The sequence below is a fragment of the Brassica napus genome, chromosome A8, assembly GCF_020379485.1.
Source record: "Brassica napus cultivar Da-Ae chromosome A8, Da-Ae, whole genome shotgun sequence".
Lineage (NCBI taxonomy): Eukaryota > Viridiplantae > Streptophyta > Magnoliopsida > Brassicales > Brassicaceae > Brassica > Brassica napus.
The window spans coordinates 21550615-21566756 of NC_063441.1; the positions used below are offsets into that span (position 1 = coordinate 21550615).

The 16142-nt window shown below is 39.4% G+C and overlaps 3 protein-coding genes across 3 annotated transcripts; 1 reads left to right on the forward strand and 2 right to left on the reverse strand.

The window, feature by feature from the left end:
- The first annotated feature begins 383 nt into the window (after positions 1-383).
- On the forward strand, positions 384-3100 carry LOC106359367 (F-box/LRR-repeat protein At2g40920). The gene has a single exon (XM_013799080.2). It carries the CDS (start codon positions 1278-1280, stop codon positions 2490-2492), a length of 1215 nt encoding a protein of 404 aa, XP_013654534.1. The 5' UTR covers positions 384-1277; the 3' UTR covers positions 2493-3100.
- Positions 3101-3372: 272 nt separating this feature from the next.
- On the reverse strand, positions 3373-4790 carry LOC106360222 (syntaxin-125). Its single transcript, XM_013799808.3, has 2 exons — positions 4222-4790; positions 3373-4016 (listed from the first exon to the last, which is right to left on the reverse strand). The coding sequence occupies exons 1-2, from the start codon at positions 4683-4685 to the stop codon at positions 3584-3586; spliced, it is 897 nt and encodes a 298-aa protein (XP_013655262.1). The 5' UTR covers positions 4686-4790; the 3' UTR covers positions 3373-3583.
- Positions 4791-14511: 9721 nt separating this feature from the next.
- LOC106362135 (transmembrane protein 184C) lies at positions 14512-16071 on the reverse strand. Its single transcript, XM_013801967.3, has 4 exons — positions 15923-16071; positions 15422-15689; positions 14931-15344; positions 14512-14838 (listed from the first exon to the last, which is right to left on the reverse strand). The coding sequence occupies exons 2-4, from the start codon at positions 15686-15688 to the stop codon at positions 14632-14634; spliced, it is 888 nt and encodes a 295-aa protein (XP_013657421.2). The 5' UTR covers position 15689; positions 15923-16071; the 3' UTR covers positions 14512-14631.
- Between the last annotated feature and the right edge of the window lie 71 nt (positions 16072-16142).

The window sequence follows — 16142 nt, forward strand, 5'->3', positions numbered from 1 at the left end:
ATTTATGATTATTTTTAGCTTCTTATTACAAAAAAAATAGTTACCCATTGATCAAAAAATTTGAGTGTGAGACATTTAATGTTTTTAGTAATTTATAGTTATTTTAAAATTTTAAAATATAACATATAAGAAAAAATTATTTTTTGTATTATATCGTTGATATAATTGTTTAATATCTTTTAATAATATAAAATCAAATAAAAAAGAACTAAGATACAAAAACTGTTATCAAATATTTATTATTCATACTCATCAATTTTCATATATATTTTAATCATATTAGATAATTCCGTAACTTTTATTTAAAGAAAATGCGTTAATATTCTTTTGTACACTATTTATCAATTTGATAATTAGTTTAATAAAATGTATAATATAAGTTATGATGGACCAACCTATTTAAAAAAAAAAATCAGAATTTCATTCTTATGGTGACACATAGTTACAAAACAATGTTGTAATGTTTCTCAATTTATATATAAAGGATATTCCGTGTTCACCTTACTTAATGCTTGATTAATTTAATGTCAAAAAAACGTGCTAAAGAAAATTACATAAAATGTGAAAGGTCTACTTAAATGCACAGACGATTTTTTTTTAAATGATGATTATATAAGTATAGATACTCACCTAAGTACATGTGTAATTTAATTAATTGCCACACGATTTGGTCTAACATTTGGATCATAAAAACACCTTTAATGAAATATTAATTTTGTATTAAAAGTCAATGGCATGAATTGTAATAGGGCAATTCTTTCAAATAGTCATTTTTTAGTTTTTGTCATAAAAATAACAATTAAAAAAGATGACTAAAATAGTCATTTTTGTTTTTGAAAATTTTAATATATATGTTATAAAATTTGAAACACTGTCTCCAATACTCCACAATTTAACTCTAAACACTAAATTTATATTAGATAACCCTAAGATAAAAATACATTTTTACCCTTTAATAAAATTTATTTTGATTATTTTTTTCATTGAAAGCTATTTTTATGATAAAAACTTAAAAAATATATCATAGGGAGTTTATCATTGTAATAAACACACGAAGAAATGTTATTAATTGTCAAAAGCTCCATAATCGAACAACTATGACAAAAAAGAAGAAAAAATAAGCGTCAAAAGGAAAAAATAAAGAAAGAAAGGAAAACTAACTATTCAAATTATGAATTTAAGGAAATTATTAATTCCTCGAGGTTGCACCCCAATATATATATATATTTAGAAGCCCTAAATCGCTGCTATAACTTTCTCTCCAAGATTGAGGTACAATGTGCTTGTCTACGGAGACACCGGAGCTTCCTATGCATGTGGTAACGGATGAGATTCTCACGAGACTGCCTGCTAAATCTCTGATGAGATTCAAGTGCGTTTCAAAGCTCTGGTTATCGCTCATCCGCTCACGTTATTTCTCCAACCGTTTCTCAAAGGTCCCATCCCCTCGTCTTTACATGTGTTTATGGGATCAAGCCACCATTGGTGACAATGAAACATACACATTGGCTCCTCTAGACACTCGGCCTTCAACGTCCACCTTTGTTGTTGACGACAATCTGCCCGACCCAGCGATTGGAGGTTACATCTTACAAAATCTTGGTGGCTTCATGATCTACGTCTATAGGAGAGAGCCCCATATCTATAACCCTGCCACCGGACAATTGGTAGGCTTCCCCTTAAGAAGTTCCGACCACATCATCGTACCTCCAGGAGGAGAAAAGGTCGTCACCTATTATTTCGGATACGACCCACTTAGCCACAAGTACAAAGCGGTCTCCTTGATTAGCGTATTCTTAGAAGAAACTAAACAAGTCATAAGTTCAGTGAATTATATCTTTAGCCAAAAAAATAAACTAGGTTATTGGAACAAGGCTGCTCTAACTCCAACGGACTTTTGTCCTCACATGCCTTCCAAAGGAGGAATCTCTATCGATGCAATTATTTATTACTTGGCTTTGGTGGATAGAGATCGATTTGTGGTTGTTAGTTTCGACATTAGATCCGAAGAGTTCAACATGATCCAAGTACCCAAGCTGCATGAAGATGCCCCGATAGATACTCCAGATCTGACTCTTTTGGAGCTTGGAGGAAAAGCAACTCTATGTGACCCAACCAATCTTAGAGACAAGGGTGTCTTGACCTTATGGACCGTGGAAGATGTCGGGAGCAAGAAATGGTTGTGCAAGAGTTTGGTTTTGAAGCCTTCTCAGCTGCCTTTAGTCGACAGCATTACATTCAGGGTAAAAGGTACAACTCAAAACGGCAAGGTTTTCCTGATACCAAAGGATTTTCTTTCTCCTTTTCACATTCTCTCTTATGATATGCATAACAATGATATGAGAAAGATTGAGATCAAAGGTATACCGGACGTCTGGTTTAATATGGGCGAAGAAGCTGACCTACATTTTGATGTGATGTTTATGGACCAGAGTGAGAGCCCAATATATGTTGATTTCCTGTCCTGTTTTGACTGGGGATATGAAGATTGAAAGATGGAAGAAATCAAACATATCACGGAATAATGAATCTGGAAAAAATATCCAAGAACATCAGAGATTATAGAAATTAAAGTTGGTTTAATCGTTATAGTACAAATTTATGCATTTTCTATATTTATTCTAAAAGAGTAGCAATACTTTTTCATAAACACTTTTGTGCTTTTTCTTGTTATCAAGAGATATTAAACCCATATGCTCTTTGAAGAGTAGGCTGAGTAGCAACTCTAGTTAGGATTCTATTTCTAAAATCAACCAAGTAATTGGAGTCGACCAACTGATACTGTCTTCACCGAAACAGAGCTTCAACGAGAATGCTGCAAGTAGAAGAAAAACAAAACGCGTGTTCAATAAAACCACCATAACTAATAGAATAGTTCCAATTCTTTTCCCTCTCTTTAGAAGATATTCCAGGCTACGTAAACTGATAAAGTAATCGTCTTTGTCTCTACAAGAAAGCTGAATCCACGTATTGAACTATATACATATGTGGTTCAATATGGCTCCAAAATGTAATGCAGTTGAGCTGATTTCTCGCAAGGTAAACTGAAATTGTTCAAAGAAAATAACGAACATCAAACCGTATTGTAACGTACCATGAATATTATACTGTAAATTTAACAGCAAATAAAAGTGCAATTTGAAGTTATAAAAATCATTACACACTCAAAACTTCACCAAAAAAAGAAAGAATTTTGTAGGAATGTCATATAGTTAAGAGCCTTGCAAATAGATACTTAAGAGTAGATTGTCTCGTTAATTAACCCAAATCAGCGTTAAACGTTCTCTAATGATTGTAACACATCAAGATTCTAGTAACAAATATTTCTGGCCTTCCTATATAAACACGAATCACAATAATTGAGCTTGTTATAGTCTTCACCTCGAAGTTGTTGCTCGTGGGGATAATAAATATAAGCTAAATATATATATTCTTGCATATATGAAATACCTAGAACCATCCTCATAGGTAAGATACATAACTAAAGATGGAGATAATATATAGAAAAATTCAGGATGTCATAAAAGTAATAACGATCCAGTGTTTCAAAACTTTTTCTACAAAATCATATCCTCTAGAAATTTCATTTCAACATGAGCATAATATGGGGAAGAGCAGGAATAAGGAGGAGGATAAACACAACGATGAAGAGAATAATAGCGTAACAAGTCCATTTTCTCGAGCTCTTTTGGTACTCCCTCGCGTCTTGGAGTTGATCAGTCCCTCTTCTTACAAACGAGCTCGCCTTAGCCACATGACTCTCTATATTGTTCAGCTGTTGCCCTTGCGCTTCCACTAGAGCCGCCATGTCCAAGAAAACCTGGTGCAACTCAAGTAAATTCTTCTCAATCTCCTTCACAGCATCATGTCTTTCTTGGATCTCAGATATAGTGTCCATGATTTGACCTCTTCCTTGCTCTTGAATCGCTTTTTGGAGAAAGTTTTCACTCTCACCGCTTGCAATCAAGTTATCTATTGTTTGCTCGTCTGCTTGTTCTCCTGTTATTGTGAAATACCTACATCCATTCCGACGTAGTTATTATTAATAATGAGTCTAGCTAAAATATATATAGTTCAAAAGCGGAAAATTGTCCAATCACTTATATATTGGGCAAGGAGTCTTATTATATATATTCTACATTGAATAGTTATATATCCTTGTGATCCAAGAAACAAACATAGCAATAGCTTGCAATACAAGAAACCTAAAAATAGGAATACCTGCGCTCTACGGTTTCTTTATACTCATCATTCATCCGTGCACGTAGGCTTTGGAAACTATCCATCAAGTCCTTGAGCTTCTTCCCAAGACCACTAACCACCGAGGACCGAGTCCTATCCGTAGATGAACCGGGTCCACAACCCGGGACATTACGGCTATTAGCGTTGGCTTTCTCTAAGGCTTCTAGCTTCTGCTTAATGATTTTGACTCTCTTAAGGACCTGACCTACGTCAGCGTCCATCTTAGCTCGTAGCTCCTTAACCTTCTTGGCATTGTGCACCGTCTTGCACTCTTCGTTCGAGTCCTGAAGCTTCTTGTAAAGAGTCTCGACTCCTTTCATGTCATCTTTCACATTCTCGACGTCCTCGAAAAACTTGTCGAGGTTCATCGTTTCTTGACCTGCTTCAACATCCCCGAACTGAGCCTGGTTCCTCTTGAACGAATTTGAGAATAAATCATTCATTTTTTACTCTTTTTTGAAAGGAAAAAAAATATGTACAGTTATTATTTTTGTGATTTTTCTTTCTTTCTTTTCAATGCTTTTGAATGATGATCATCATCATTGTCATATTCTGTCTGAGTACGAGGAGGTTTTGTTGGGGCTTGGGAGGTTTATTTTGTTATGTTAGAATGAGAGTCACAAGCAGTTTTGGTAATTATCTAAAATTAGTTAATGGCATAACTTTGTCTTAACTAAATTAGCTAAGTTTTCAAAAGATATTAATATCGCCTATAATGGGCCGAATCTAAAGCCCAAATAAAAGTCCAGTTTCTCTGGCATCTTCTTCTTCACTTGCTTTGCTTTGAAATCTTGTGTCCTGAGCTTTGCAGAGGAAATTGGAAGAGATGATGATCGCTGGTCATGGTGAGGAAAATGAAAATGAAGATGGAGAAGCAGAGCCTGATGCTTCAACTTCTGGTAACTTTTTATCATTTAGTTTTCAGTGTGAAGACATTTCATATTGGTTTGTGAAAGAGAGTGCTATGTCACGCAATGGTTGATAGTTTTGTCTCTGTAACATGAGAACTGATGTATTAGAATCTAGAAGTTGCAGTGTTGAGTTTTTTTTTTGTCTCCATTGAATGCTTTTGCCTTAGCATGCATGTTCTGATATTTGCAGTGTGTTTCCTTGTGAATCAAAAGGAATTACAATGTATGATACTGGAGAGGTTAAAGTGACAGTGACGACAAGCGAGATATCTCGTGAAGAGGATGAGCCTGTTCGCAGGGAAAAGACTCAGCCAACAGAATCCGATGGTTCCACGGCCAAAGCCTCCACATCACAGCCTCTGCCTGTGAGGAAATCCAAACCCTCGAAGCAGAATGATACGTTTTAGGTATCGGAACTGGTAAATAGAGTAATAACGAGAATAGAAGATCAAGTGATGTTATTTATGATTATAAAAAGAGAACACGTTTGAGAGATTTTACTAGGAGTCTCTCAACCTCCCCATGACATGAATGATCAACAACTTGATAACTCTCTCTTTTGCTCTCTCAGAGCTTGATTGGTTTTCCCGCTACCACCCGCAAACGCAGCTTTTGCGATTGGTAGCGGTTGACAGCGTTTCGAAACAATCATACAAACCGCTACAAATCGCTTCAAACCGCTCCGAACCTCTTAAAATCAAAAGCTGGTTCCAGCTAGCGTTTGCGGTTGCGGGCGGTTGCGGGAGGATAATTTTTTTTTCTTTTTTTTTAAAAACCATATATAAATACAAAAATAAAAATAAAAATAAACGAGTTAAGCTTTCCCTCAGGTACACAGTTAACCCTCAAGACTTCCCTCCTCTCAGTAGAAACTAGCCTCAGCCCCCAATACAGCTTCCCAAAACCATTTCGTTTCAGCCATTTTCTGCCCTCCAAGTAGACCATCTTACAGAGCTTTCTCATAAACAAGCCGCTGAACTTCTTTACCCACAGTTCACGTTTTGAGTTCCAAAAAGCAGTGATATAGTTACCAGAAAACCTACTCTTAATCTCTTTCTTTTGCTTCTTGTGATTGTGTTTGAGCTTCTTTCTCATCCCATTGGCTATCTTCATTATCACTTTCCTCCTTTTTTTGAATCTCATCAGCCACTTTTTGTTGGACACAAGACTCGTGTAGAGATTCTGCCATTTTGCTTTTCTTTCCTTCGTGGCAGCTAGCAACTTCCTAATCTTCATCACGACACCATCTAGCTTGATCCATTCCTTGTGACTTTTCTGCTTGAACTTATGTTTCATCCATTTGTTTAGCTTCTTCAGAACTCTCTTAAGTCCCTGCCTCAACTCCTTTTGCTCCATCAGATGCTTATTTCTCTTTATCTCATACTCCTCCATCCTCTGTCTCATACTCTCACAATGACTTTCTTCCTTGTTAGACTTGACACACTTCTTCTCAAGCTGCTCTAACTTCATTCTCTTCTTCCTCTTCCTTGTAAATTTCCACATCCACTTCTTTGCAAGCACTGTCTTTCTTCTCTTCGGCATTGGGTCGAACACTTGGCAGGCACCAACATCCATCTCTGTCTCTAAGCTGTTATCCTCTTCGAACACAAGGGTTTCAGTCTCTGGATCATCCTTCTCTTGCACCAACACTGGACAGTCCAGAATTAACATTTCGTTCTTCACCTCTGGGATCAGCTGATTTGAGTACAGAATCAGGTCATCCTTCTCTCCCGATACTGTCTCAGGCAGAGCCGACTCGAAACTCTTCACAAATCCTTCGACGGAGCTCAGGATCTGATTCGAATCTCCAGCAACCATCATCTCTTCTTCCTGTTGCTTCTTAGCCTCGTCTTCATCCCAACGATCCATATCACGACTTAGCTGCTTCAAACGATCCTGTAGGTTTAGTTCCCCCGCGAATTCAACGCTTTTGCGGAATCTCTGGAACAACCGTTTCTTGAGATCCTCCCAGCTGTTGAACACAGATCGAGCAATCTCATCACAATACCATTCTAGAGCTTCGCCTTCAATGAACCCGTATGCAAACTGTATGGTTTCGAAATCAGAGAAGCTGTGAGCAGAAACGAACGCGTCGACCCACTCAATCCACAACTCTGGATCTTCACCGTAAAAGATTGGAACAATAATCGATCCCATGGCTCGTAACTGAGCTCTGATACCAAGTTGATACGTTTTAGGTATCGGAACTGGTAAATAGAGTAATAACGAGAATAGAAGATCAAGTGATGTTATTTATGATTATAAAAAGAGAACACGTTTGAGAGATTTTACTAGGAGTCTCTCAACCTCCCCATGACATGAATGATCAACAACTTGATAACTCTCTCTTTTGCTCTCTCAGTCTCTTATATACTAAATATGTTTTAGGTTAAATAACTCATTAGATCATCCTAAATCCAGCCCATTAACATCAGGAAATGGGCCCTCGTATCATTACTCCGCCCTTTCAATTTAACCTTGTCCTCAAGGTTGGAGATGATGCAAGTTTTCTCTGAACCACCCACTTGATCGTCCTATTTTCACTTGGTCATAACATTCTCCCTCTCTGCTCCAACCCTCTTCCACTGTCACTTGATGTATCTCAGGTGGTCTTGTATAGTGGAACAATGCCTCAACAGAAACTAGACGTACCTCTGGTGGTCTTGTGAAGTGGAACAACAACTCAACATAAACTAGAGCCACATGAGGATGGAAATGGTCCACTGTGAGTTGCAAAGTTTTCTCCCTAACAAGTGGAAGCTTCATTCCCATTACAGAAGACCTCCCCATCTCAAATTCTTCCACCAGATCAGCTTCAAGGCTTCTTTTCATCCTTGTTACACTCAACTTTAGAAAAATCCTTTGTTCCATCGCAAGTAAGCAACCTGCCATAATTAGTAGTGCTTCATGAACTTTCTCTAAGCTTGTCCCGCCTGGATCCCAATCAAAATCAATCGCAGCAACCTGAGTCCAACTACTTGCCTCCCTCTCGTTTGAACCAAATGCCATAAGAGCTTGACTCGTAACGTCCCATCTTGAGTTCCACGAACTGTCATTATCAGTTACTAGGGAAACTGGAATAAACAGAGTACTACCAGGAGAGTCCTGAGTTTTGTTGTCTTGTTCAAGTTCTTGCCCCTTCCCCTCCTTGAAGATAGAAAACTCAGGTGGTTTCAGAAAGTGGAACATCTCCTTTGTAGCAGCATGACCTGAAGCTAGAGTCAAGGATTCACGCTCTTGAAATTTCCAGCAAACAGCTTCATAGGGCTTCAAAACAGTCCTAATTCCCATCCAGTTAAGCCCATATCCCCTGCCTATTTGTTTTTGCAGCTCTTGGTTCATGTATACCCTTATACAGATCTCCTTCCACTGAATGACTGAGGGAACAGATAACTCTGCAACGAAATGTACAAACTGTGGCACCTGAATTCTTATGTTTTCTTCCTGCTCCTTTCCGTTAGCTTTGATGTAATCCCAAGTCTCAAACCATATGAAGACTTTCCAAATAAGCTCCACATTTTGGCCTTTGTCTACTTCACGCCATGTTACAAAATACCTGGTTACAGTACCTGGCCTACACATAGCACCCTCCACGATCTCTTTTCTATTATAAGTATTACGAACCGATGACAGTAATAATTCAAAGGACAGCTCTTTCTTCATGTGCTTCTTTCGAAACCTAACTTTTCTACTACTGATGAGAGACTTCTTCTCTACTACTGCCAACTCAAATATCATTGTTACCTGAACCATCGCATTGATGCCAAGGTTGGATAACTGTCGCATTTGGTCTGCCTTGTCATGCCTACGCTGCTTTTGCTTATACCTCTTCCATTCCAAGAACTTCATCCATGCTAGCTTAACAAACGAGTTAAGCTTTCCCTCAGGTACACAGTTAACCCTCAAGACTTCCCTCCTCTCAGTAGAAACTAGCCTCAGCCCCCAATACAGCTTCCCAAAACCATTTCGTTTCAGCCATTTTCTGCCCTCCAAGTAGACCATCTTACAGAGCTTTCTCATAAACAAGCCGCTGAACTTCTTTACCCACAGTTCACGTTTTGAGTTCCAAAAAGCAGTGATATAGTTACCAGAAAACCTACTCTTAATCTCTTTCTTTTGCTTCTTGTGATTGTGTTTGAGCTTCTTTCTCATCCCATTGGCTATCTTCATTATCACTTTCCTCCTTTTTTTGAATCTCATCAGCCACTTTTTGTTGGACACAAGACTCGTGTAGAGATTCTGCCATTTTGCTTTTCTTTCCTTCGTGGCAGCTAGCAACTTCCTAATCTTCATCACGACACCATCTAGCTTGATCCATTCCTTGTGACTTTTCTGCTTGAACTTATGTTTCATCCATTTGTTTAGCTTCTTCAGAACTCTCTTAAGTCCCTGCCTCAACTCCTTTTGCTCCATCAGATGCTTATTTCTCTTTATCTCATACTCCTCCATCCTCTGTCTCATACTCTCACAATGACTTTCTTCCTTGTTAGACTTGACACACTTCTTCTCAAGCTGCTCTAACTTCATTCTCTTCTTCCTCTTCCTTGTAAATTTCCACATCCACTTCTTTGCAAGCACTGTCTTTCTTCTCTTCGGCATTGGGTCGAACACTTGGCAGGCACCAACATCCATCTCTGTCTCTAAGCTGTTATCCTCTTCGAACACAAGGGTTTCAGTCTCTGGATCATCCTTCTCTTGCACCAACACTGGACAGTCCAGAATTAACATTTCGTTCTTCACCTCTGGGATCAGCTGATTTGAGTACAGAATCAGGTCATCCTTCTCTCCCGATACTGTCTCAGGCAGAGCCGACTCGAAACTCTTCACAAATCCTTCGACGGAGCTCAGGATCTGATTCGAATCTCCAGCAACCATCATCTCTTCTTCCTGTTGCTTCTTAGCCTCGTCTTCATCCCAACGATCCATATCACGACTTAGCTGCTTCAAACGATCCTGTAGGTTTAGTTCCCCCGCGAATTCAACGCTTTTGCGGAATCTCTGGAACAACCGTTTCTTGAGATCCTCCCAGCTGTTGAACACAGATCGAGCAATCTCATCACAATACCATTCTAGAGCTTCGCCTTCAATGAACCCGTATGCAAACTGTATGGTTTCGAAATCAGAGAAGCTGTGAGCAGAAACGAACGCGTCGACCCACTCAATCCACAACTCTGGATCTTCACCGTAAAAGATTGGAACAATAATCGATCCCATGGCTCGTAACTGAGCTCTGATACCAAGTTGATACGTTTTAGGTATCGGAACTGGTAAATAGAGTAATAACGAGAATAGAAGATCAAGTGATGTTATTTATGATTATAAAAAGAGAACACGTTTGAGAGATTTTACTAGGAGTCTCTCAACCTCCCCATGACATGAATGATCAACAACTTGATAACTCTCTCTTTTGCTCTCTCAGTCTCTTATATACTAAATATGTTTTAGGTTAAATAACTCATTAGATCATCCTAAATCCAGCCCATTAACATCAGGAAATGGGCCCTCGTATCATTACTCCGCCCTTTCAATTTAACCTTGTCCTCAAGGTTGGAGATGATGCAAGTTTTCTCTGAACCACCCACTTGATCGTCCTATTTTCACTTGGTCATAACATTCTCCCTCTCTGCTCCAACCCTCTTCCACTGTCACTTGATGTATCTCAGGTGGTCTTGTATAGTGGAACAATGCCTCAACAGAAACTAGACGTACCTCTGGTGGTCTTGTGAAGTGGAACAACAACTCAACATAAACTAGAGCCACATGAGGATGGAAATGGTCCACTGTGAGTTGCAAAGTTTTCTCCCTAACAAGTGGAAGCTTCATTCCCATTACAGAAGACCTCCCCATCTCAAATTCTTCCACCAGATCAGCTTCAAGGCTTCTTTTCATCCTTGTTACACTCAACTTTAGAAAAATCCTTTGTTCCATCGCAAGTAAGCAACCTGCCATAATTAGTAGTGCTTCATGAACTTTCTCTAAGCTTGTCCCGCCTGGATCCCAATCAAAATCAATCGCAGCAACCTGAGTCCAACTACTTGCCTCCCTCTCGTTTGAACCAAATGCCATAAGAGCTTGACTCGTAACGTCCCATCTTGAGTTCCACGAACTGTCATTATCAGTTACTAGGGAAACTGGAATAAACAGAGTACTACCAGGAGAGTCCTGAGTTTTGTTGTCTTGTTCAAGTTCTTGCCCCTTCCCCTCCTTGAAGATAGAAAACTCAGGTGGTTTCAGAAAGTGGAACATCTCCTTTGTAGCAGCATGACCTGAAGCTAGAGTCAAGGATTCACGCTCTTGAAATTTCCAGCAAACAGCTTCATAGGGCTTCAAAACAGTCCTAATTCCCATCCAGTTAAGCCCATATCCCCTGCCTATTTGTTTTTGCAGCTCTTGGTTCATGTATACCCTTATACAGATCTCCTTCCACTGAATGACTGAGGGAACAGATAACTCTGCAACGAAATGTACAAACTGTGGCACCTGAATTCTTATGTTTTCTTCCTGCTCCTTTCCGTTAGCTTTGATGTAATCCCAAGTCTCAAACCATATGAAGACTTTCCAAATAAGCTCCACATTTTGGCCTTTGTCTACTTCACGCCATGTTACAAAATACCTGGTTACAGTACCTGGCCTACACATAGCACCCTCCACGATCTCTTTTCTATTATAAGTATTACGAACCGATGACAGTAATAATTCAAAGGACAGCTCTTTCTTCATGTGCTTCTTTCGAAACCTAACTTTTCTACTACTGATGAGAGACTTCTTCTCTACTACTGCCAACTCAAATATCATTGTTACCTGAACCATCGCATTGATGCCAAGGTTGGATAACTGTCGCATTTGGTCTGCCTTGTCATGCCTACGCTGCTTTTGCTTATACCTCTTCCATTCCAAGAACTTCATCCATGCTAGCTTAACAAACGAGTTAAGCTTTCCCTCAGGTACACAGTTAACCCTCAAGACTTCCCTCCTCTCAGTAGAAACTAGCCTCAGCCCCCAATACAGCTTCCCAAAACCATTTCGTTTCAGCCATTTTCTGCCCTCCAAGTAGACCATCTTACAGAGCTTTCTCATAAACAAGCCGCTGAACTTCTTTACCCACAGTTCACGTTTTGAGTTCCAAAAAGCAGTGATATAGTTACCAGAAAACCTACTCTTAATCTCTTTCTTTTGCTTCTTGTGATTGTGTTTGAGCTTCTTTCTCATCCCATTGGCTATCTTCATTATCACTTTCCTCCTTTTTTTGAATCTCATCAGCCACTTTTTGTTGGACACAAGACTCGTGTAGAGATTCTGCCATTTTGCTTTTCTTTCCTTCGTGGCAGCTAGCAACTTCCTAATCTTCATCACGACACCATCTAGCTTGATCCATTCCTTGTGACTTTTCTGCTTGAACTTATGTTTCATCCATTTGTTTAGCTTCTTCAGAACTCTCTTAAGTCCCTGCCTCAACTCCTTTTGCTCCATCAGATGCTTATTTCTCTTTATCTCATACTCCTCCATCCTCTGTCTCATACTCTCACAATGACTTTCTTCCTTGTTAGACTTGACACACTTCTTCTCAAGCTGCTCTAACTTCATTCTCTTCTTCCTCTTCCTTGTAAATTTCCACATCCACTTCTTTGCAAGCACTGTCTTTCTTCTCTTCGGCATTGGGTCGAACACTTGGCAGGCACCAACATCCATCTCTGTCTCTAAGCTGTTATCCTCTTCGAACACAAGGGTTTCAGTCTCTGGATCATCCTTCTCTTGCACCAACACTGGACAGTCCAGAATTAACATTTCGTTCTTCACCTCTGGGATCAGCTGATTTGAGTACAGAATCAGGTCATCCTTCTCTCCCGATACTGTCTCAGGCAGAGCCGACTCGAAACTCTTCACAAATCCTTCGACGGAGCTCAGGATCTGATTCGAATCTCCAGCAACCATCATCTCTTCTTCCTGTTGCTTCTTAGCCTCGTCTTCATCCCAACGATCCATATCACGACTTAGCTGCTTCAAACGATCCTGTAGGTTTAGTTCCCCCGCGAATTCAACGCTTTTGCGGAATCTCTGGAACAACCGTTTCTTGAGATCCTCCCAGCTGTTGAACACAGATCGAGCAATCTCATCACAATACCATTCTAGAGCTTCGCCTTCAATGAACCCGTATGCAAACTGTATGGTTTCGAAATCAGAGAAGCTGTGAGCAGAAACGAACGCGTCGACCCACTCAATCCACAACTCTGGATCTTCACCGTAAAAGATTGGAACAATAATCGATCCCATGGCTCGTAACTGAGCTCTGATACCAAGTTGATACGTTTTAGGTATCGGAACTGGTAAATAGAGTAATAACGAGAATAGAAGATCAAGTGATGTTATTTATGATTATAAAAAGAGAACACGTTTGAGAGATTTTACTAGGAGTCTCTCAACCTCCCCATGACATGAATGATCAACAACTTGATAACTCTCTCTTTTGCTCTCTCAGAGCTTGATTGGTTTTCCCGCTACCACCCGCAAACGCAGCTTTTGCGATTGGTAGCGGTTGACAGCGTTTCGAAACAATCATACAAACCGCTACAAATCGCTTCAAACCGCTCCGAACCTCTTAAAATCAAAAGCTGGTTCCAGCTAGCGTTTGCGGTTGCGGGCGGTTGCGGGAGGATAATTTTTTTTTCTTTTTTTTTAAAAACCATATATAAATACAAAAATAAAAATAAAAATAAAATTTTTAAAATAGAATTATAAAAATACTAAAATATATCTATTATATTTTAATTAATATTATAAAATTTTAAAATAAAAATATTTTCTATAATTTAAAAAATTTAAAACTATAACTTTGAAAATATAATTTACATATTTATTATAATATTATGATTTTTGATATTTTTATAATTATATAAAATATAAATATTGTTAATTTATTATTTAACCGCTGCTGTATTTGGTAGTTAACCAGTCATAAGTATCCCGCAAACGCACCAATTTCTAACCGCAGAACCAGTCGTACAAATCTCTTAAAACCGCTAGAAACCTCAACCACCCGCATCCGCAAACGCCCGCAGCCGCAACCGCAACCGCTGCGTTTGAACCAGTCAGACCCTCAGTCTCTTATATACTAAATATGTTTTAGGTTAAATAACTCATTAGATCATCCTAAATCCAGCCCATTAACATCAGGAAATGGGCCCTCGTATCACAGAACCGGAGACACAAGTCAAGCACCAAAACTATGAAGAAAAGGGATAAAAAGAAACAAGCAAGAGGGATCAAGAGTTCACAACGGTAGTCAAGAGAGATTTGTTTTGTTTCCCTTTTAGTGACAAGCTTTCATCAGTCACATTTGTAATGTTTAGAGACTAGCAAACAGATAACAAAAGATACATTATTAACCACTATCCATGTTGTTCGTAAGAGAAAATCAGTAACATTCACATTAACAACAACAAAAAAAAACTTCTCTGGTCTAAATCTTCTCTTTCAGGAATCAATCTCTCTTGTTCATTCTCATCTTAGCTTCGGTTTCCCCACTATAAGGAGCAACGTGGAAAGCGTATTGCTGCATAACGGAGAACACAATCATCTCAAGAACCACAAGCACGTTCTGCAGAGCTTCCCCAAGCTGCTCCACCTCCAACCAGAAGTGATGCGACTTTATTAACCCCAACCCCACCAATACCTCCAGCACTACGCCCTGCACCAACACACATGTTTCTCAAGATCAAAAGAGGAACAACAACAATGTGATGATCCTAAGTCTATTGAGATGAGACTGTGTATATATACCTGCCAAAAGCAGAAGAAGACTATCCCTTGAATGCACATGAACTTTGTAAGCGGCTTATGAGGCTCCAACTCTTTAGCAAAAACATGAAAAAACTTCACCAAAGAATACAAAGCCAAGTACACCGAAACGTTTAGAACAACGGTGAAGATCCAGCTCAGCCACGGTGGATAAACCCCGAGAAGCTGCAGTGATATCATCAAGAAAGAACACACAGGGCGGATGATACAGAACTGCCACGTCCAATGCTTGAGCTGCGTCAGCGTGCTGTGATCCAGATGCGTTGTCTGAGGAACGAATAGCGTCATTGGAAACGAGTGGTGAATCTCTCTCCCTTTAATCTCATCAGGGATGATCTGTCCGCTCATGGATATGTTGAGGTAGCTATACATCAACGCCAAGAACTTAGCAATGACCTGAAACAACAACAAATCAAGAAACAGGCATAGAGAGAGAAGGAAACACTCAAGAGTCAAGAATCAAGCAAACCTACAAGTGCCTCATAGCAATCTTTAACGGCGACTAGGAACATGAAGAAGGGTTTGCTTCCTTTGGCATCAAGCAAGCCCAAAAAGGAGGTGATGGCGTAAACAGGAGCCATGAGGACAATGATGAGAATGGCTTTCTGCTCTTTAGGGTTCTTCCAGTAGAAGAGGTGCTGTGATATGAGCTGCATGGTGAAGTGCATCGAGAGCAAGACGCAGAACACGGATCCCATCACCGTGATCTCCGAAGGAGATAGTGTAGACAAGTCGACCATTCTGCATCAAAAAACGAGAAACTGATTCACAAAGTTTCTGACTTTTCAATCAGATGCTATACTCTAGAGAAACCCAGAATCAAAATCATTAGAGATTCCGAATCAAAACGAAGACACAGCTGAATCGAGCTGAAAAGGAGATAACTTTCTTTGAAAGCTCTTCAGGGTCACTCAAAGATCGAAGCTTTATGCAGAAATGAACAGAGACGAAGAAGCAGAGAGGAGGATGCGAACCTGATTGAAAAAAGCGTGTGACGTCTGTGGAAGAAGAAGAAGACGATTCAAGTAGAGAGCTTCACCGTATTGTGATGCTACTATGATTCTTCAATAGAGAAGAAGCTCAAGCTGTTCTTTGTTGACCGGTTAAAATCAGACAAGACAACGTTTCTAGATGACTTTGACCGGTACAGTAATGTGTTTTCTTCCTTTTCCGGTTTAACTTCGGTTTGGTTTC